Source organism: Rosa chinensis, chromosome 5 (genome assembly GCF_002994745.2).
Source record: "Rosa chinensis cultivar Old Blush chromosome 5, RchiOBHm-V2, whole genome shotgun sequence".
Lineage (NCBI taxonomy): Eukaryota > Viridiplantae > Streptophyta > Magnoliopsida > Rosales > Rosaceae > Rosa > Rosa chinensis.
The window spans coordinates 27,749,231-27,770,523 of record NC_037092.1 but is presented as its reverse complement, the minus strand read 5'-3'; the positions used below and the strand labels follow the sequence as shown (position 1 = coordinate 27,770,523).

At 37.0% G+C, this 21,293-nt stretch overlaps 1 protein-coding gene, 1 long non-coding RNA gene and 1 pseudogene across 2 annotated transcripts; 2 read left to right on the top strand and 1 right to left on the bottom strand.

Annotated features, from left to right (window-relative positions):
* Positions 1-728: 728 nt before the first annotated feature.
* On the top strand, positions 729-3,509 carry LOC112203564. Its single transcript, XM_024344511.1, has one exon. The coding sequence runs from the start codon at positions 729-731 to the stop codon at positions 3,507-3,509; it is 2,781 nt and encodes a 926-aa protein (XP_024200279.1).
* A 3,645-nt stretch (positions 3,510-7,154) lies between these two features.
* Positions 7,155-18,174, top strand: LOC112203563 (annotated as a pseudogene).
* A 1,403-nt stretch (positions 18,175-19,577) lies between these two features.
* LOC112202175 lies at positions 19,578-20,100 on the bottom strand. The gene is made up of 3 exons (XR_005799247.1): positions 19,968-20,100; positions 19,782-19,854; positions 19,578-19,617 (listed from the first exon to the last, which is right to left on the bottom strand). It is a non-coding gene; the product is annotated as an uncharacterized LOC112202175 (long non-coding RNA).
* Positions 20,101-21,293: the final 1,193 nt, after the last annotated feature.

The window sequence follows — 21,293 nt, the reverse complement described above, 5'->3', positions numbered from 1 at the left end:
TGGAGGGATGGAGAGAGAGAGAGAGAGAGAGAGAGAGAGAGAGAGAGAGAGAGAGAGAGAGAGAGAGAGAGAGAGAGTTCTCTCTCTAAGTGAGAAAGAAGGAGAGGGCAAAAAAGTCCCAAAAAATAAATAAAAAGAATAACAAAAGAATTAATTGGGTATTAGGAAATAATCCCTTAGAGTGTTTTGGGTAAATGAGGTTAAAAAACTGTTAGTGAAGCAAGTGGGCAATTTGGTGTCTAAAATTGGGTAAATGATCATTTCCCCAACTAACACAAGGGTCAAGATAACAAGAAAATATTACAAATATATGCGTTCACCCTTTCTATGCATAATTTTTAATTCTTCCTGTCATTTTTGAGTGTTATCTTCACTAATCATACTTATTTTGTTAAGTAATGACAGTCGCGGTTACGCCCTAACCAAACCGTTGAAAGGTCAATCAGTCAATGTGTTCAGTAGGAAGGATAAGAGCCTCTAATTTGTTTAACGACGATCGACAAATGGATAATTGCGGTTTTGGTAAAAACTTGTGATACAGTTAAACACTGATCAGATTGGTTTTTCAACTAAACTATCAAATTCTTTCTGGATAGGGGTAGACTAGGTACTAGTGGGTGATGGTTGACTAGGCACTTGAGACTATGTTTAGTCCATAAGAGCATCACGACATTTCAAAATTGCATTGCTTTTTGATCTTGCACATCTTCTCCCCTTCACAAGAAATTATGACTATCTTCAGAAAGCCAAAGCTGGTCATATTCTTCTTCTGTGTTTTCACCACCTTTTCTTTGAACTCAATCTCATCCTTTGCTCTACCTAAGAAAATCGCTTATGCTGATAATTGTGCTTCAGTTGTTCCCGAGTCAACCCTGAAAGCGGACAGCAGAGATCATCGCCATGAGTATCTCCATACAGGTTACTACTACACTGGTGGTGACACTGGCAATGGTGATCTTAGTGATCCATATGGTTATTATTATCAGCTCCAAAACTCAGTTGAATTCCACGTCTGGAGTTTCGAAGAAACTGCTGTACAAGGCTTGTTCAAGCTCCGAGCAAATCTTCAATTTCCAAAGACCAGAACATATTACTACGTGGGAAACTCCACAAGTAGTAGTAGCTCCAGGTCTCGATCAATTCATGCACATCCAAGGTGGTCACTCAACTTTAGACTCCACGGGTTCTGGTCAGAATCTTCTGGGAAGCTTTGTATGGTTGGATATGGTAGTTACTCGAAGAAAGGTACTTCACTCAGTTACCCTGCTATCCTTAAGCTCTATAATCTCATCAATTCCAGTAGTATTACAAGTTTGATTACTGGAACCATAGAGTCTTTGATCCCGAGTTCTGATATTGTCAAGGATCCAAGATATTTTGATCCAACCTCTATTTTGATGCTTCCTCGGATGAACTACCAGTACACTTTGGTTTCAACTAACTCTATTGAAGACACCTCTTTTGGTGACACTGATGATCATGATCCCTCGAGTTCTTTGAAATTAGAGAACTTTTGTTCACAACTCTCAACAGTAGTACTAAAGAATGAGTTTGATCTCAAATATTCAAGCAAATGTGTTTCTGCAAGGAATTGTACTCCACTTGCTGGGGTAGATCCTTTGCCTCGACTCGTGTCGTTTAAGGATATTGATTGTAGGGAGAGAAATAGAAGATTGAGAGTTCTGGTGGAGTTCGCAGACAGCAGCAACATGTGGTTTCAAAGGCCTTTCAATCCCAACACAACTCTGGTTGCGGAAGGCTCATGGGATGCAAAGAAAAATCAACTGGAATTTGTTGCTTGTCATTTCTTAGAGGCAGCAACAGATTCTTTCAATAATTCTCATGTGGGTGACTGTTCAACAAGATTGAGCTTGAGATTTCCTGCAACATGGACAATCGGAAACACTAGTACCGTTGTGGGGCATATTTGGAGCAACAAATCCAAGACGGAGTCTGGTTACTTCGAAAAGATCAGATTCGAAACTTGTCAGCGTGAGGCCGGAAGGGTTGTAGTTCCAGGCACCAAATATGAGTATACAAAACTTGACCAAGTAAACAAGTTGTGCTCAAGAAAGAAGACTGCTGCTAATGGTCACAAAACCAATGTGTACCCAAGTCCAATTTCTTATGAGATGAGATTCCGTATGTCAGCTAGAAGATCTAAGGGATATTTAGATGCATGGGGAAGTTCTGAACCTGTCTCTGTCGGCGATAAGATCTACGAGGAGCTTCCTTCTTCAACGCAATATAGTGGTTCAGCTGCAATCGATGAAGATGAAAATTACTCTCTAGGGATAATTTCCAGCTACAACAACAGCAACCCGTCCAATATTAGCTACAGAATCAGCATTCAATTGCTGGGGCGATCTGCTGGAAAGTTGGGCAACACAACGCATATGACGGAAATGCACATCTCTGCTGAAGGGATATATGATACAGAAGGAAGCCTGTGCATGGTAGGCTGCCGAAATGTTGGCTTAAACAGTGATCACCAGACCACAGAAGATTCTGTAGATTGTGAGATCCTTGTCAATTTCCAGTTCCCTCCAGACAATCAACACAGTGAAAATAAAGGTTATATCAAGGTGAGGATTGAAAGCACACGAAAAGAGTCTGATCCTCTTCATTTCGAGCGATTGGATTTGTCATCAGTTGCTGGTTACATGAGTGAAGCAGAACGATCCATCTGGAGGATGGACATGGAGATCATCTTGGTTCTTGTATCTACCACACTCGCATGTGTATTTGTGGCATTACAACAGTTTCATGTGAAAAAACATCCTGATGTGCTTCCCTCGATTTCCATCCTGATGCTACTGATTCTAACCGTTGGCTACATGATACCTCTTATGCTAAACTTTGATGCTATGTTCACTGACAAGACCAACCGCCAATATGTGCCACTGGGAAGTGGTGGATGGCTTGCAGTTCATGAGGTAATTGTAAGGGTTATAACAATGGTAGCTTTCTTGTTGCAATTCCGTCTTCTGCAGCAGACATGGTCGGCAAGATCAGCAAATGGGAAGCAAAAGGAGCTTTGGGATGTGGAGAAGAAGGTTTTACCGCTGTATCCAATTGGGTATTTAGTTGCTTGGGCAGTGATTCCCATTTCTATGGACTTGAAATCTTATGCTGGTTTGGTCTTGGACGGTTATCTGTTGCCTCAAATTCTACTCAACGTGGTCTGCAAATCAAAGGAAAGGGCTCTGTCTGTTTCATTCTATATTGGAACAACTTTGGTTCGAGTGCTGCCACATGCTTATGACCTTTACAGGACTCACAGCTCTGTTCATCAACAACTTGATGAGTCATACATTTATGCCAGTCCTGCTGGAGATTTCTACTCTACTTCGTGGGATGTAATTATTCCTATTGGAGGTCTACTGTTTTCTCTGATCATTTTCTTGCAGCAGAAATTTGGAGGTCGTTGCTTTCTTCCTCAGAAGTTGAGAGAGCTGGGTTCATATGAGAAAGTCCCTTCCGTTATTGAAGCCGAATTGCCAACCTAATCTAGTGCAGCAGCACTCCATTTCTGGTATCATGGATTCATGGTCAGTGGAAGCTCAATCATAGTCCATGTAGACCATAGAGTATAGATAGAATTGGACAACTTTCATATCTTCTGCCCTTTGTTTCCTTTCCTACTTTAAACGCTTAGGCTTTTGGTATTGAATACAAAAAAATGTAAGTTTTATGCTTTTTAGTTTATGTATGCACTTGCACTTTTCTCTTGCATGAGACACTTTAGTTTTGAAAGTTTACATGCAATATCAAACTATTGTCATGCATCAAAGTCGGTCGAAACTATTACGAGGCAATGCACGACTAATCGGGAAGGCACTTATTTGATTGATCGATCAAGTTTTATTCTAAGCTTGATGCACTTGGCTATAAAGCCAATCACTGTATATAAAGTGAAGAACAAAAATCCAAATTCCAGTTAATGTAAACTCACAAAGAGTCGATCAAACAAGAAAACGAACCTGGAAATTTGATTTGACAGTTCGACAGATTTGGAAGGGCAGATCAGAGCTCAACAATGCCCATGTCACCACTAGTGTAGTATAACCTGTCTGCCAATGGACAAAGTGGTTCGGGAACCAATGAAATGCAATGGTGAGCATGAGGGACTTGAATAGCTGCAGCATAGAATGAAACAGAATCATTCAAACACAGGGTGGTTGAAACAAACAAGAATATTAGATGCCTTTGCTTCCTGCAGATTATCATTAACTTCTCTGTGCATGGGTAATGGAAGACTTAAAGATGCACAACAACTAGAAGAACAAAAAACAATGTACTTAGACAGTGTCTGCGAGTGCACCTACTTCCTATGCAAGACCTGTGATCTCCACTCAAGTTAACTTTAATTTTAATGCCTAACAATTTACTACACAATTCTAACTTCTAAGCATTGTGTTTTGTTGAGTCCTTGAAAATTAACAATTCAATATGTAATGGTCAGAAACAGCAACAATTTAGAAATATAATTAACTTGAATTTTACAAAAAAGGATGTCGTTTAGACATAGCCACATTATCATCCCAAAAATATAGTTATATTACCAAGGAACTCATACGATAATGAAACTGGATATAAATCCATCAGTTCATCTTATTCGGCCTGCTTTTTTCATTTCGTATATATTAGGATATGGAGTTTGATACTAGGACACAAGAAACACTAAAATATGAGCAATGATATGACAACTTTAAACTTGACTAAGGGATCTGCTTCCTGAGAAAGATAGTATTAAGATGGAGATCGACAGGAAGACCAATACCATTATGGACATGGGTTATGGCATCAGCTTTGGTGACTTCTTGCATTTACATTTAGAGGCAGCGAAAGCGAAATAATTAAAGGCACCGGAGTTGCCAATGTTATAGACTTTGATATGGACCCAAAAACAAGGAAACTTCTCAGAACAAGTTTATGGGATTGATCGACAAGGAAAATATCAACAACATCTGTTGCTCTGCTCATCCAATTGGACTAGAATGAGTCAAAGTCTTGTCATTTTGTTTTTGTTTCTTACTTTTATCCTCTTGTTTAGAAATCAGAAGTGCCATTGGACTCTACCTTTTAATATATGCACTCTGTTTACTGCTCAGAAACAAGAAAATTTGCAAGGAAAACAACTTTTTTCTATATGCCAAGACAAAATAAAAGGATGATAAGAAGTTATGCTAATGAACATGTTTCAGAGTTTGAACAAATGATAACCACTGCAAGTGGTTTAGTGGTTCTTGCCTAGTTGGGTGTTCTCCCTAACCTAGCTTCGAACCCCGAAGCTGTCAAAGTGGCCAGATACTGTGCTGCAATGCATAGTTGGAGCATTTCACATGCGCCAAAGGGGTTTATCTTGGGCCTAGGAAGCCTTTGAGTTCCCCTTGACAAAGTAAAAAAAAAAAAAAAGAGTTTGAACAAATGATATGATGTGATCGTCACCAGTCTCTTATCAGAATTTCAATTTAGTCCAATAACTAGACCGAAGTATATGTCTGAATGTGTAATTTTAAGTGACGGTACATAATATGTTCAACTATTTGACAGTCGGCAAACATTCTATCTCACCAAAGGAAAACTTGGTTCTCAAATCTCAGCAAAGTAAACAAAATAGTAAAATTGCATCATATGAATTGGGACTTGGGGGAATGCACAAGAATTTTATTTTTGGGGTTGCTAGTGTTGGTTAACATTGACTAACCCCTAAGTCGGTCCAAATGAAAGCTAATAGCGACGTATTGTCATGCCAACATTTTCCAAGTCGATGATGACTTGGGATAAGACCATAAATGTTCAAACCAACAAAAGGGCCAAAATATGAGAAAGTATCATAATATTATTTTAGGGAATCGATATTTGAGAGAGAATTTGTTGTGCTTTCATTGATAATAGGGGTCTCTTTCTATAGAGGATTACAAGCATAGAGGTAGAGTTGTACATGGAAACATAATCGTACAATGATTGGATATCTACTAATATCTCTAAGAATATCTCTAACATATCTACTAATTCTGGATTTACTTGAACACTCCCCCTTGTGTCGCCCAAACGTAGTGCTCCTCTCGTTGTCTCATTAAAAACCTTGCCAAGTAACAAAAACTCAGTGGGACAAAAATAACCTCGGTCGAAGGGGAAGAAAAGCACAACACACCCTTCACGTTTCGAGATCAACATGTAGACATCTCTCTCTGATGTCTGTGTCTCCCCCTGATGACTACGATCATGGAAGTTTGGATAACTTTCTCAAACCAATGCTTGCAACATGTTTCTCGAACGTGGATTTAGGTAGTGACTTGGTAAACAAGTCTGCCACATTGTCCTCAGATCGAACCTGATTTACTTTGATCTTAAGGAACTTCTATTGTTGCTTATTGTAGAAGAATTGAGGCGATATGTTCTTGGTGTTGTCACCTTTGATGTAGGCTTGCTTCACTTGTTCAATGCAAGTAGCATTATCCTCATAAATGTTGGTAGGCTCATCTGTGGTAGACTTCAAACCACAATTGCTTCGAACATGCGTAACTATGGATCTAAGCCATATACATTCAGGAACTGCTTCATGAAGAGCAATAATATGTGCATGGTTCGAAGAAGTAGCGACTAGGGTCTGTTAGTAGACCTCTAAGATATCGCAGTCTTATCTATGGTGAACACATAACCAGTTTGGGAACGACCTTTATGTGGGCCAGAGAAATACCCAGCATCAGCAAAACCTTCCAAAACACTAATGTAGTTTTGGAATAGGGAGAGGGAACGCAGACCACCATTGGTGGCGTCCCTAACATATGATGGGTTAGAATCCATTGTCTCTCTGTAGGGATAGAACAAGCCTATATCAATCGTACCACTTAAGTATCGAAAGATATCTTTAACACTAGTCCAATGGCGTTGTGTTGGCACAAAGCTATGTCTAGCTAACAGTTCACGAAAAATGAGATGTCCGGTCTTGTGCATTGGGCTAAGTACAATAATGCGCCTATTGCACTTAGGTAAGACACTTCTGCCTCTAGCACATCCTCATCGACACCTTTTGGACGGAATGGATCCTTCTTTGGATCAAGACTACGGACGACCATTGGGGTGCTTGAAGGCTTAACTTTGTCAGTATTGAAATGCCTGAGCATCTTTTGGGTATAAGCTAATTGATGAATCAAGATACCATTTTCAAGTTGCTCAAGTTCCAAACCAAGGAAAAACAGTGTTCTCCCAAGATCTTTAATTACCCATATTTTCAAGAAAAAGCACATCCATCCTCACTCCGGTAGTCTGGTAGCCATACAATAGATAAGGTATCATGCCTCAAAATTATTTATGGGAACCGTGGAGTGACCCCTATACCCCTTTCTGATTTTCTGCAAGAAAGAAGAATAACACAAAAAGAAATATCATCATCATCACTGAGGTTGTGATTGCTTTTGTCACTATGCTTCTCGATGGCATACGCATTTTCTCAAGAGTCAAGCAGCTAAGGGTAAAATGTGACTGTAAGTTGGATTGTCTCTGGTGTTTGGAGAATGTACGAATTTGTCTAGTATGGTGTTTTCAAACGATTTTTTTTTCCATCTAAGTTGTACGTACCTTTTAAGATGATATTTCTGAAGAAATTAGCCTCGTGGAATCGTTACAATATGACTTTGAAGCTATAAGATCGGCAACGGATGACTTTTCTGATGAAAATAAGCTTGGACAAGGTAGATTTGGAGTTGTTTACAAGGTAATAAAAACAGAGCTTTACTTTTTCAATTGCAATTGTATATGCTTTTGCTAATTTGTTAACCTTTGAAGTGGTAACAACTATTTTTTGTTGTGGTACTGTATATGATAACCCAAATAATTGTTTTCTTTAATTTTTTTTTTTTTGGTAATTTAATAAACTTACTTTCATGGTAGACTACATAACGGACGATATATAGCTGTGAAAAGACTCTCTAAGAGTTCTGAACAGGGTGATCGTGAATTTAAAAATGAAGTCACGTTAGTTGCTCAACTTCAACACCGGAACTTAGTGAGGCTCTTAGGCTTTTGCTTGAAAGGAGAAGAAAGGCTCCTCATTTACGAATATATACCTAATAAAAGTCTTAATCACTTCATTTTTGGTATGTTATCCTCTACATCCTTAGTATATGTATTTCATAGTTATAATTTCATCTAAACTTTATATATGGTAGATAAAAGTAAGGTACACAACAATTAACACATATACACATTACATATGTTCTAACCAAATTGTTTTCAGACCCAACCAATCATGGACATTTGGATTGGGAAACACGTTACAAAATCATAGGAAGAATTGTTTGTGGTCTTCTTTACCTCCATGAAGATTCTCGACTTCGAATTATTCACCGTGATCTCAAAGCTAGCAACATTTTGTTGGATGAAGATATGAACCCTAAAATTGCAGATTTTGGTATGGCGAGGTTGTTTGTGATGGATCAAACTCAAGGAGATACAAGAAGCATTGTTGGGACCTAGTAAGTGAATGTGGCACTCTAACTTACAGTTTATTTATTTATTTTAAGAGCCAAAATAATTGCATTTCTAATTTGGATGTAATTATACAGTGGATACGTAGCACCTGAATATGCAAGTCATGGGCGCTTTTCTGTGCAAGTCAGATGTCTTTAGTTTTGGTGTGTTAGTTCTTGAAATAACTACTGGCAAGAAGAGTAGTAGTTTCCGGGATGGTGAAAATATGGACGACCTATTAAGCTATGTGAGTAGGAATATATAATAAACTTGTTACATTACTTCTCTATTTATCCCCATAGCTTGCAACTAAGTATATTTTTTTCTGAAATATTTTCGTAATTTTTACAGGCCTGGAGAAATTGGATGGATGATACAATTCTAAATATCATGGATCCAATGTTAACAGCAGCAAGATCTAAAATAATCAGATGCATCCACATTGGTTTATTATGTGTCCAAGAAAATATGAATGATAGACCAACCATGGCTGCAATTGTTTCCATGCTTAACAGTCATTCTCTCACAATCTCAATACCTTCACGAGCTCCATATTATTGGCATTATAACACTGATTCAGACACATCAGGGTCGGGATTCAGACTTATTGAGACATCTGCTAAATTTGAAAGCTCTGTGTATGTGTCTGCGGTTTCAGATATTACTGAACTTCATCCACGCTAGGGGACCAACTATTTTAATTTACTACCATTAATGGAGACCCCTAGCCTTATATGTTTAAGTGAACGTCTGAGCATGATGGTTCCATCAAAATCAATAGTGTTGCAGAAAGTTTATGTATATATCTATCAGTTGAGGTTGAGGTCAAATGGTTAAAGTTGATGTCCTTCTTATCTTATATGGTTTTCTTTGTTATTGATTTAAATGATCGATTTGAATTTTCTAGTTGCTGGTTCTTTGGTAACTAGGTTGTTTTGTTTGCTGCTCTGCTCTCTAGTTCCATCCTTGTAGGTTGTCTCTGTTTTATTGCTTTGTTGTTTTGCTTCCCTTGTTTTCTCTAGCTCTTGTGAATCCATTGACTAGAATCGGTAAAAGGCACAATACCGAAAAATCAAGAACCATTAAGAGCAGAAAAAGTCAAGAGTCATCGAAAAAAAAAGAAATAACAAGTCAAGAATTGACTAGAAAGAAATAACAAGTCAAGAAATTGACTAGAACTTTGGGACGTAGATCAAATATATGAGCAAGCCACCAAAGTGGAGGGAGCTGCAGAAGAATAATCCAAGGAAGAAAGATGAGAGGAGAGGGCTTGAATGTACAAAATCACAATTTGCAGGTGATTAAGTGAGGAAATAAAAAAAGAAAAACAACCCAATTTTTGAAGAAGAAGAATTGAAGCACTAGATTTGTACCTTTTTATCTAATGGGAATTAAAATTAATAAATTCAGAAAGTTGAGGAACCATTACATTCAAATTTAGCATAATTTTCTTAGTCAGTTACTGATCAGGTGAATACCATTTTGTTCTAATATTGTCATTTCTGGTGTTTCTAGCACGTGGTGACAACTATCTTCTCTGAGGAAGTTAAGACTAGAACTGAGGTGGAGAAAGAGTTGTAACTAAAGCTTTCTGCTTGGTAAGTATGCAAGTGAAGAAGTCTATCTATTAGTTAAATTAAATTTTTTGTTCTTTACATCTTGTATGCAAGGATGGACTTGGAACTCATAATGTTGGTGGAGGGCTGGTAGCTCGATCAATCCAAAGTATCTTTCAGTGGAGGAGATATACTTTTTGTATAGTTTATGTAATTTCAAATTTTGACTGTCCCTTTTCGTTAAAGTTTTTTTTTTTTTGAGAAATAGATAACTTCATTACTTATCCATGGCCAGAAGGCACGTACATCATAAGTTGTCTCATACCAAGAGATTTTGAATGGCACAAGCCGCCAAACATATGATAGGTGACCCTCATTGTAAACAAAATACGCACAATTATTATAGTGCCTAGCCAAATGAAACAAAACTCCAAAACTATCTAAGTTCTTGCCATAGCAACCCTAGTCGCCTAGAGATCTCAATTGGTGTACAACTAGATAAGCCAACCTACATAGCACCAGACTCTACCTCAAATGCTAGTCACAAAAGCAGGAAACTAGAGTTTCCTTTTGCCCTTTCTTTAGGGCAAGCATCTTGAAAATTGAGCAGAAATTCAACCACAATGTCTCTTGGATCCCAAATCCAACCCATAGGAGAAGTTAAACCGTCGATCGTCGCCGAATGCAGTTGTCATCTGTACACAGTACAATCACCATACCAACTACCTCCAAACAGCCAAACTAGCAACTCCGAGCAGCCAAAAGAGCGACTCCGAACAGCCAAGCCAGCGCGACCAGCAAATCAATCCAGAATGCAAGCAACTCCGGCGCTACATGCATCCAGACCACCATCGTTGACCACACCAGCGGCTTCAGCATCAAATGCCTTATAGCTATCCACCGAAGTAGGACTCTGCCACCGCTCTGCAGCATCGCCACCAGCAGCCTTGTCCCGCCATCAAAGACCTGACAAACCCTAAAGGAATGATGCCCCGATCCATACTAGATCCCAGATCTCCTCCTCAGACTATGATCACCAAGTCGTTTACGTCTCAGCCGGAGAATGAAGAGGATCGCTGCTACACAAACCACAACCCACCATTCCTTGCACCGAGAATGGAGCCGAACCGCCGCAAGGCATAATCGTTGAGAGGAACCCCAGAACTGGAGGTGCCGAAGACCTCCCTGGAAGCAGCCTACAGGAGGCGGCGCTAGGGTTTTGAGAGGGCACGCTCTCGCTCTCGACTCTCATCTATGATAGCTATTGACTTTACATATAACTGTGATTTTGCAAATCCAACTGTGATTTTGCAAAAATTCACATTATTTTTTCCTTCGTCTATATTTTACCATTAAGTAAGCTACATCAATATAATATCTGGGGAATAAAATGCTCTAAACTAGCTTCTGCACTAATGCACTCATCCGTCTGGTACATATGAATGTTTATTGAGACTTGGTAAATAGTATACAGGCAATATGGTAAATAGTTATATTGGCACTGCAATATGGTGTGTTCACCCTTTTCATCACTAACCATGTCGACACCACCAGTGTTTGTTTCTTCTCACAAACAATTTGAGCGGTCACTCTTTTTGACAGCCCCTGATTGACTATTTGAGCGGTCACTCGTTTTTGACAGCCCCTGATGGCTAGTTAGGCCTTCTCCAACCCCTTGGGCTAAAGGGCTTTATTTTAGCCTTTTTGGTCTCCAACCCAAACAAGTGAGGGCTAAAATGCTAAAATTTAGGGCCAAAAGGCCAAACAAAGGGGCAAATATGGCCTTGAAGATAGCCCTTTAGCCCTTAGGGCCAAATGGATCAGAAATGGGAGGCCCACCCGTGTAGTGCTGCGTGACATGTGCATGACGTCAGCAACGGCTAGTTGCTGATGTCAGCTAGCCGTTGGGGTTTTTATTTATTTATTTATTATTATTATTATTTTTTGTAGCCGTTGGCTTTAATTTTTTTTTTTTTTGACCTTTGGCTATGTAGCCGTTGGTTTGAAATAAATTAAATTTTTTTTTTCTTTTGTAGCTGTTGGCTTTAAATTTAAAAAAAAAAAAAAAAAAAACTTTTACACTATAAATACATTTGACTTCAACATTCTTTTTCACTTCTTCCTTCTACTTCCTCATATATATATCTCTCTATTCTAAATCTTTTATTTTCTCCCTATTCTTAATCTCTCATTTATTTTACTTTTATCGAAAATGGCTAGTTCGTCGAAAAGAAGTGTGAATTGGTCACCGTTGGAAGATGAAGCACTCACCGTTGCTTTCGTGAAAGTATCCCAAAATTCCGTCAATGGTACAAGTCAATCGGAAGATGGTCTTTGGGTCCAAGTCCAACAAAAATTCATGGAGATCCAAAATACTATTTTGGTACAAAGGATGTGGGAGAGTTGCAAATCTCGGTGGCAAAAACACATTTTTCCTCAAATGAACAAATGGCACTCTTGCATCAAACGTGCCGAGAGGACGAACCAAAGTGGAGGCAATCTTGAAGATCAAGTGAGTATTTTTTCAAAGAAAAAATTTATTTTAAAATACAATGTGATTTTTTAAATTTTGTATCATATTGTTATGTAGATTATATTTAATTATGCTCATAATTAACAACATACATTTTATAGAAACGCCAAGCTGAAGAGTATTTTCGGGACGACAATAGAGGAAAAAATTTTAATTTTCTCAATTGTTACAAATTGGCCAAAGAATGTAATTGGGCGACTTTTCAAGATACACCACAAGTTATTTACAACACACCAACATCACAACAAAATTCTTCATTCCAATTAGATGATGATGTTGAACCTATCATCACAAGTTCCACCCATTCTCCACCAACAACTTCTCCAACTGAAAATCCTAGGCCAATTGGGCGAAATGCAGCAAGAAGAAGACTTGCCAAGAGAAAAGAAGCCGAAAGTAACGTTGGAGAAGAAATGGTGGCACAATCAACTAAGAGAAGATCTCCAGAAATCAAAGGAGGAAAGAGCAAGAAGAGATCGACTCAAGGAAGAGAGAAGAGAACGTGATAGGGAAGAAGCTATTTTAGCAATGCAAACCATCAATTTTACTCCTTTGAGTAAAGAGTATTATGACGGAAAGAAAAGGGAGATAATGGAGAAAATTCGGCGCCGTGAGTTGTTTCCGTCATCCGGTTCGACATCAAATGAGTACCGCCCGTAAATGCCATTCAATAACTCGGATGACTAATTAATGTTGCCCAAATAAATTGTTATAATCTATTAAAATTTCCTTGTAACTTTTGTTTATTATGAATAAATTTTGCTTGTAACTTTTATCTTTTATTAATAAATTTTCCTTGTCAAGTCTTGTAATGCATCCAAGTCTAATATCAAGAAAATTTTGAAATGGAATAAAGTGGTTTTGTACGTGAAGGCAAAGAATGACATAAAGCTGAATAAAGTGGTTTTTAATTATCTTTAAAAAAAAATATAACCGAAAAAATATTTTTTATCATATAATTTATTTCAATTACTATAAGTCAATTGACTTTAAAAAATAAGCACACACACAGATATATATATATATATATATATATATATATATAACCAATCCAAAATGTTAAAATATATTTTAGGGCTATAATTTAGCATTGACGGGTTGGAGACGGTTGATGTCAGATCAATGAATAGTACAGAATTTAGGGCTAAAATTTAGCCCCAGGGCCATTTTTAGCCCTTTGGGTTGGAGATGGCCTTAGCCTGATGTCCCTGGTTCCATGTTTCTTTGAAGCTCTAATAACCTTCACTGTGCATAATAAATTTATTAGGTTATAATAGGATTAGTCAATATTGTACTACGAACCACCTAAACCACATGTGATAGGACTAGACTATAAACAGTTCAGAAAATAGCGACATGGCACTAAAATATTTTAGTCCCGCCGGGTTGAGAGGGTTGAGATAGAGACAACATAGAATTTTTGTTTCTATAGAATGGACAGTGGGTTGATTATGCTAGCTAACTAGTCTTAATTTAAAGCTCAATACATCTAAAGAATGTTAATATGTGAACTAGTTTTGAGTTTAAAAGAGAAATGGGATCCTCAATATGGCTGCTTCTTTTCTCCGTCGTTCATATAACCTTACACCACCTTGTTGCTCCCACCATAACCCAAACTGATGTCTTGTGCACTTCGGAAGCTGAATATTGCTGGAGATGTGCCGATTTCGGCAACTACACTAATGGCAGCATCTTCCAACAAAACCTCATCAGCCTTCTCTCCTCCTTTTCCAACACTTCCCAAAACCAAGCCAACTACGGCTTTCACAACTCTTCTCTCGGACAAGGCTCCAACAAAGTGAATGCCATTGCATTGTGCAGAGGAGACCTCGGACTCGAAGGCTGTCGTAGCTGTCTCAGCGATTCCACTCAGAGTCTCATCCGAAACTGTTCCTATAAAACGGAAGCAATCTTATGGGCAGAGCCTAGCATGGTACGGTACTCTCAAGACTTAATATTTGGTATTAAGGAAGAGGATCCTGTTAGGTATCTGCCCAGCCCGAATTACGCGTCAAATGAGCAAGCATTCAGGCTGGTGCTGAACCCCTTGCTGGAAATTTTAAGTGACAAAGCTGCTTCGGGGGATTCTCGTCAAAAATATGCAGCAGGACATGCAACTGTTCCGGGATACGAAACGATATATGCACATGCGCAGTGCACTCCGGACATAGAAAAAGTCAATTGCAGTAATTGACTTAAGAATTGCATCTCTGCTCTTCCAGCATGTTGCAGTGGAAAGTCAGGAGCAAGAGTTCTTAAACCAAGTTGTAATATACGGTTTGAGAACAATCTTTTCTATATGTCTACAGCCGATTCACAAGTAAATATTCCAGCTCCAGCTCCAGCTACTCCAACGACTCCAGAAACTCCATCTCCACCTGAGCGAGGTGTAAATAAAGATTATAGATATGTATATTGTACTCAATCCAAGAACATGTTTATTCATTACAGTTAAGATAAATGTTTATTGTACTTGGTACTAACCTGCAACATACATGGTTGATCATGGTACTTCTCCTCTGAGCAATTCTTTAGGCAATCTCTCAATGGGGCAGAGTGTTAATAAAGTGCTTCTCATTGCTAGAGCAGGGACCAAGATCTCTTTATATAGGCATTACAGAACTAGGTACCTCCCATAAAGGATTCCTAGTCCTATTCCATATAGGCCTAATGAACACATACATGTACAAATATGATTACTTATGATACAGGTAATGGCCATAAATATACGTATCCATAATGAATCAGGAAATGAATCAGAATATTACCAACATTGTCCAATTACTTATTCTGTAAGGGATGTAGCTAAGTAGTTGCATTCCATATTGAGTATTGATAAGTCCACATTAATCTTACACGAGGTACACACACACACACACATAATATTATGTTCTTATAAGGGTTATTATCACAAATGATACCTGAACTTCAATTTTGATCATAACCAGTACCTAAACTTTTCGACTTCATTTCAAGTGGTACCTATCACTAACTTCCATTAATCTTCCGTTAAAAACTAACATGTACAAAACACATAACCTATATTCAAGAGTAGTTTGACTAAAATATGCAATAAAATAATTTTGTTTACTAGATATTTTGATCAATTAATATGTTTATAAAAATATAAGTTCAATTAAAAATAAAATTAAAAATGTATCTCTACCCTCTTATAGTCTTATGAAAATAAAATTTAAAAACAAGATCTCAACAAAAATTAATTGTTTTATAGATACAGACAAAACATTTCAAATAAAATTACAAAACTTTTTTTTTTGACAAACTATAAAATATTTAAAACCAAAAGCTTATCAAAACTTTAGTAATTTTTTTTCCTGTCAGTCATATATATTTTTAATTGAAGTTGAAAGTTTTTCCTTTTGATAGTCTCATTTTTTATAGCCATATTGCCACAATATAAGTGAAAATAAGTGATATTAAAAAAAAAAAGGGTAACTTTACAAATTTATCCTTCAAAAATGAGTCACATGTTTGGCACATGTCAGTTTTTAACGGAACATTAACGGAAATTAGTGATAGGTACCATTTGAAATAAAATCGAAAAGTTCAGGTACTGGTTGTGATCAAAATTGAAGTTCAGGTACCATCGATAAGGTAGATGATAAGTTTAGGTACCATTTGTGATAATTACCCTTCTTATAATTATATTATGTATATGTCAGAAGGCCATCTTATCTTAGAAAAAGTACATTCATCCTCACTCCAGTAACCATACAGTACACAAGGTGCCCTCAAAATTATGTCATGAAGTGACCCCTATCCCCCTACTGATTTTATGCAGGAAAGAAGAATAACACAAAAATAAATATCATCATCATAATTGTGGTTGTGATTGCTTTTGTCACTATGCTTCTCAGTGGCATATGCATTTTCTTAAGAGTCAAGCAGCCAAGGGTAAAACTTGACGGTAAGTTGAACTGTCTAGAAATGTATTTGTCTTAGTTTGGTGCTTTTAGATGATGTTTATTATTATTTAAGTTGTACCTTTCTCAGATGATACTTTGGAAGAAATTAGTCTCATGGAATCGTTACAATATGACTTTGAAGATATTAGATCAGCAACAGATGACTTTTCTGATGAAAATAAGCTTGGACAAGGTGGATTTGGAGTTGTTTACAAGGTAAACAAACTTTGCTTTACTTTTTCAATTGCAATTGTGCTTTGCTAATTTGTTAACCTTTGAAGTGGTAAAAACTATTTTTGTTGTGGACACTATGTGATAAGAAAGACTATTTTCTCAAATATTTGTTTTTTTTAATCATTTTTTTTCCATTCATTTTATAAACTTACTTTCAAGGTAAGCTATATATATAACGGACGATATATAACTGTGAAAAGACTCTCCAAGAGTTCTGAACAGGGTGATCGTGAATTTAAAAATGAAGTCACGTTAGTTGCTCAACTTCAACACCGAAACTTAGTAAGACTCTTAGGCTTTTGCTTGAAAGGAGAGGAAAAGCTCCTCATTTACGAATATATACCTAATACAACTCTTGATCATTTCATTTTTGGTATGGTAACCTCTACCTCCTTAATTAATATTTTTGATAGTTATAATTTCTTCTAGATTTTATATGTGGTAGATAAGAGTAAGTTACACAACAATTAACACAAGCACACGTAACATATGTTCTAACAAAATTGTTTTCAGACCCAACCAATCATGGAATTTTGGATTGGGAAACACGTTACAAAATCATAGGAGGAATTGTTCTTAGTCTTCTTTACCTCCATGAAGATTCTCGACTTCGAATTATTCACCGTGATCTAAAAGCCAGCAACATTTTGTTAGATGAAGATATGAACCCTAAAATTGCAGACTTTGGCATGGCAAGATTGTTTGTGATGGATGAAACTCAAGGAGATACAAAGACCATCATTGGGACCTAGTAAGTAAACTTGGCACTCTAACTTACAATTTACGCTTCTGCCTTACAATTTACGCTTCTGCCAACCAAAATACTTGCATTTCTAATTTGGATGTAATTATACAGTGGATACATGGCACCTGAATATGCAAGTCATGGACGCTTTTCTGTTAAGTCAGATGTCTTCAGTTTTGGTGTGTTAGTTCTTGAAATAATTAGTGGCAAGAAGAGTGGTAGTTTTCAGAATGGTGAAAATGAAGACGATTTGTTAAGCTATGTGAGTAAGAATATATAATCAACTTGTTACATTACTTCTCTAATTCTCCCTATAGCCTGCAACTAACTTGCATAATTTTTTCTTAAATATTTTGTAATTTTTTATAGGTCTGGAGAAATTGGAGGGATGATACAATTCCAAATATCATAGATCCCCTGTTAACAAGCTCAAGATATGACATAATCAGATGTATCCACATTGGTTTATTATGTGTCCAAGAAAATGTGAATGACAGACCAACCATGACTTCAGTTGTTTCCATGCTTAACAGTCATTCTCTCACACTCTCAACACCTTCATGACCTCCATATTATTGGCATTATAACACTGATTCAGAAACATCAGGGTCGAGATTTAGACTTACAGAGACATCTTATAAATCTGGAAGCTCTGTGCCAAGAAGTGTGGTTTCAGATATTACTGAAGTATATCCACGCTAGGGGCCCAAGTATTTTAATTTACTACCATTAATGGAGATCCTTTATTTGTTTAAGTGAACGTTTGATCTTGATGGTTCCATCAAAATCAATAGTGTTGCAGAAAGTCTGTGTATGTACGTAACAGTTGAGGTTGAGGTCAAATGGTTAATTTGATACCGTTTATCTTATGTGGTTTTCTCTATTATTGAAATAAATGAGCAATTTGAATTTCTAGTTACTAGTTGTTTGGTAACTAGGCCATTTTGTTTGTTGTACTGCTTTCTATTTCCGTCTCTGTAGCTTGTCTCTATTTTATTGCTTTGTTGTTTTGCTTCCTATATTCTCTCTAGCTCTTCTGAATCCATTGACTAGAACAAGTGAAAAGCACACTACGAACTCAATGGGGTTGGTCTAGTAGAAGCATGCTAGGTTGCAAGTGGGGTGGACGCTGCAGGGTTTCTCTTGGTAATAGGAGGTCTCTAGTTCGAAGCCCAACTTGTGAAAAACATCTCTTGGGGAGAGGCCATATCCAAGTTGCTCTCAGCCTCGGAGTGGTAGCTCACTCAGCCACCATTTTTGTAATAAAAAAAGAAGAGAAAAAGCACACTACCGAAAAATCAAAAACCATTAAGAGCAGACAAAACAAGCTAGTCAAGAAATTGACTAGAACTTGGGGACGTAGATCAAATGAGCAAGCCACCAAACTTGGAGGGGAACTGCAGAAGAATAACACGAGGAAGAAAGATGAGAGGGGAGGGCTTGGATTTACAAAATCACAATTTGCAGGTGATTAACCGAGGAAAATAAAAAAGAAAAACAACCCAATCTTTGAAGAAGAAGAACTGAAGCACTAATGTTAACCTTTTTATCAGACGGAAATTAAGAATACTGAATGTGAGATTCTATTCATATCTCTAAAATTGATATTTAGACCTCCTTACTTAATAGACCTCCAACTTACTTTTACAAATAACCAATATGTTATCTACACGTCCCTACACTACTAGAAATTTCCCCATTCCACACTAATGGGAATTAGTCCCCTTTGTCCTAATACACACTGATAACAGTGCATTAGCCACTATGCAGCCACTAATGAATAATCAGTCCCCTCTATTGCAGGTGCTATTGGGATATTAGACACCAATAATTTAACAGTGGGATACCTTTAACCAAAGCAAAGTTGCATCTGAATCAGTGCCAAATCAACCATTATCAGTGTGTAATGGTGGTTTTGGAATGCCACTAATATCAGTGGCACATTTATGAAGCTGGATTAAAAAAATAAGGTGCCAACTGGCACCTCTACATTAATGTATTGTATACTGTATTTTAAAAAATATCAAACTACACAAACTAAAAAATTACAGATAAACCCATCACAATTTAAACATCAAGACTCTTTAATTCCTCCCCAAGGCTGCAACCATTCCTTTGACACTGCACCCTTTCCTTACGGATAACCTGCAAGATATAATTTGTATTTAGTTTTTATTCTAACAATTATATAGAAAAGTGATATACATTAATGCTCATAATATTCATTATGGTAGCCAAGAAGACAAGCATAAACCAGATGCAGTATAGATGCATACCAAATGATGAAAGTACCTCTGTTGTTCAAGTACCTCAAGTAGGAGGCTCATGGCAGTACATAAATCTTATAGCATAGAAGTCGTCTCTTGTCAGTAGCAGCTGCAACTGCATTATAATGCAAATATGAAATGGTCAGAAACAAACAAGTAGGTAATTGGCCTTAAAGTCGCTAAGAAAATCAGTACGAACATATTACTGATAATAGAGTAAAAACTAACGTCCATATGTTTTTTAAATCCATCAGCTAGAAACCTCTTCAAAAACAGCAGCTGTTATAATAGAGTATCAGATATTGATCAGAAAACTTCAAGATCTGCAAAGTCGTATCAAGTAATCATACAGAAATATGGAACATGAAGCTTACCTGAATTATTGGATACCATGATGACAACCTTAGTACTTTCCCCTTGACCACTAAAGATTCTGCCAGGACATGAGAACTCCGATAAAGAAAAACAGTCCATAAATTTAACGTCTACAAACGACAAAATCCGCAAGTAATTCTATAATAATGTACTCTTAAGTAAAAGATTGATTGTTACCTCAAAATATCTTACAACATTGCGGATTTTGTCTGCATTAGTACTCCAAGTTCGTAGATTTTTGTAAGCACAGTTAACTTTCTTCAAAAGATGGGCTCTAAGTGATTGTTGCATTTGTGAGTAACTGGGGCTTAAACCACTTTCTTCATTCCAGAACTTTTCAAGAGAGCCAGTTTCAAAAATTAAAGCTAATGCTTCACTAGCTGCTCCACATACTAATTTGTTGTCGTGATCTAGTAAATTTGTGAAGTATGAAATGGCCCTCTATCAATAGGTACAATTGTTATATAGGAATATATATATATACAGGGCCCTTCTAGTGAAGGATCCCTTTTTTTGGTCTTTTATAGGGATAGGCATTATACCAACTTTTCGATCATATTTTCACATTTTAACCGTTCAGTTTTTAGGTCCTAATGTATAGATCACTTCTGCAAATTTTCAGCCAATTTGATGATCGTTAAGGCATCCAAAACTGCAATTTACCATTATAAACACGAACGGTTCCGGTTCGACAGATTCGGTCCGTTCGTGTAAATTGCAGTTTTGAATACCTTAACGATCACCAATTTGGCTGAAAATTTGCAGCAGTGATCTATACATTAGGACCTAAAAACTGAACGGTTAAGATGTGAAAATATGATCTAAAAGTTGGTCTAATGCCTATCCCTATAAAAGACCAAAAAAGGGATCCCTTAGTGGAAGCCCTCTATATATATATATATATATATATATATATATATATATTTATTTATTTATTTATTTATTTATTTGTATATATCCCTTCAAGTATGAAAGATTGTTTATTAAACATAAGCTTGCAATTCACAACCATTCTACATAATTTGGAGATGCACTTTACCCTTTTCCAGTAGGTGTTGCTGAGTCTAAATCCCTCCATGCTTGAAAGAAGAAACAACTAAGCATATACTGTGGCAACTGTTAGAACCAATCAGTATCTACGAATAGTAGCAGTGTATATAATCTAATATAGAACACAAA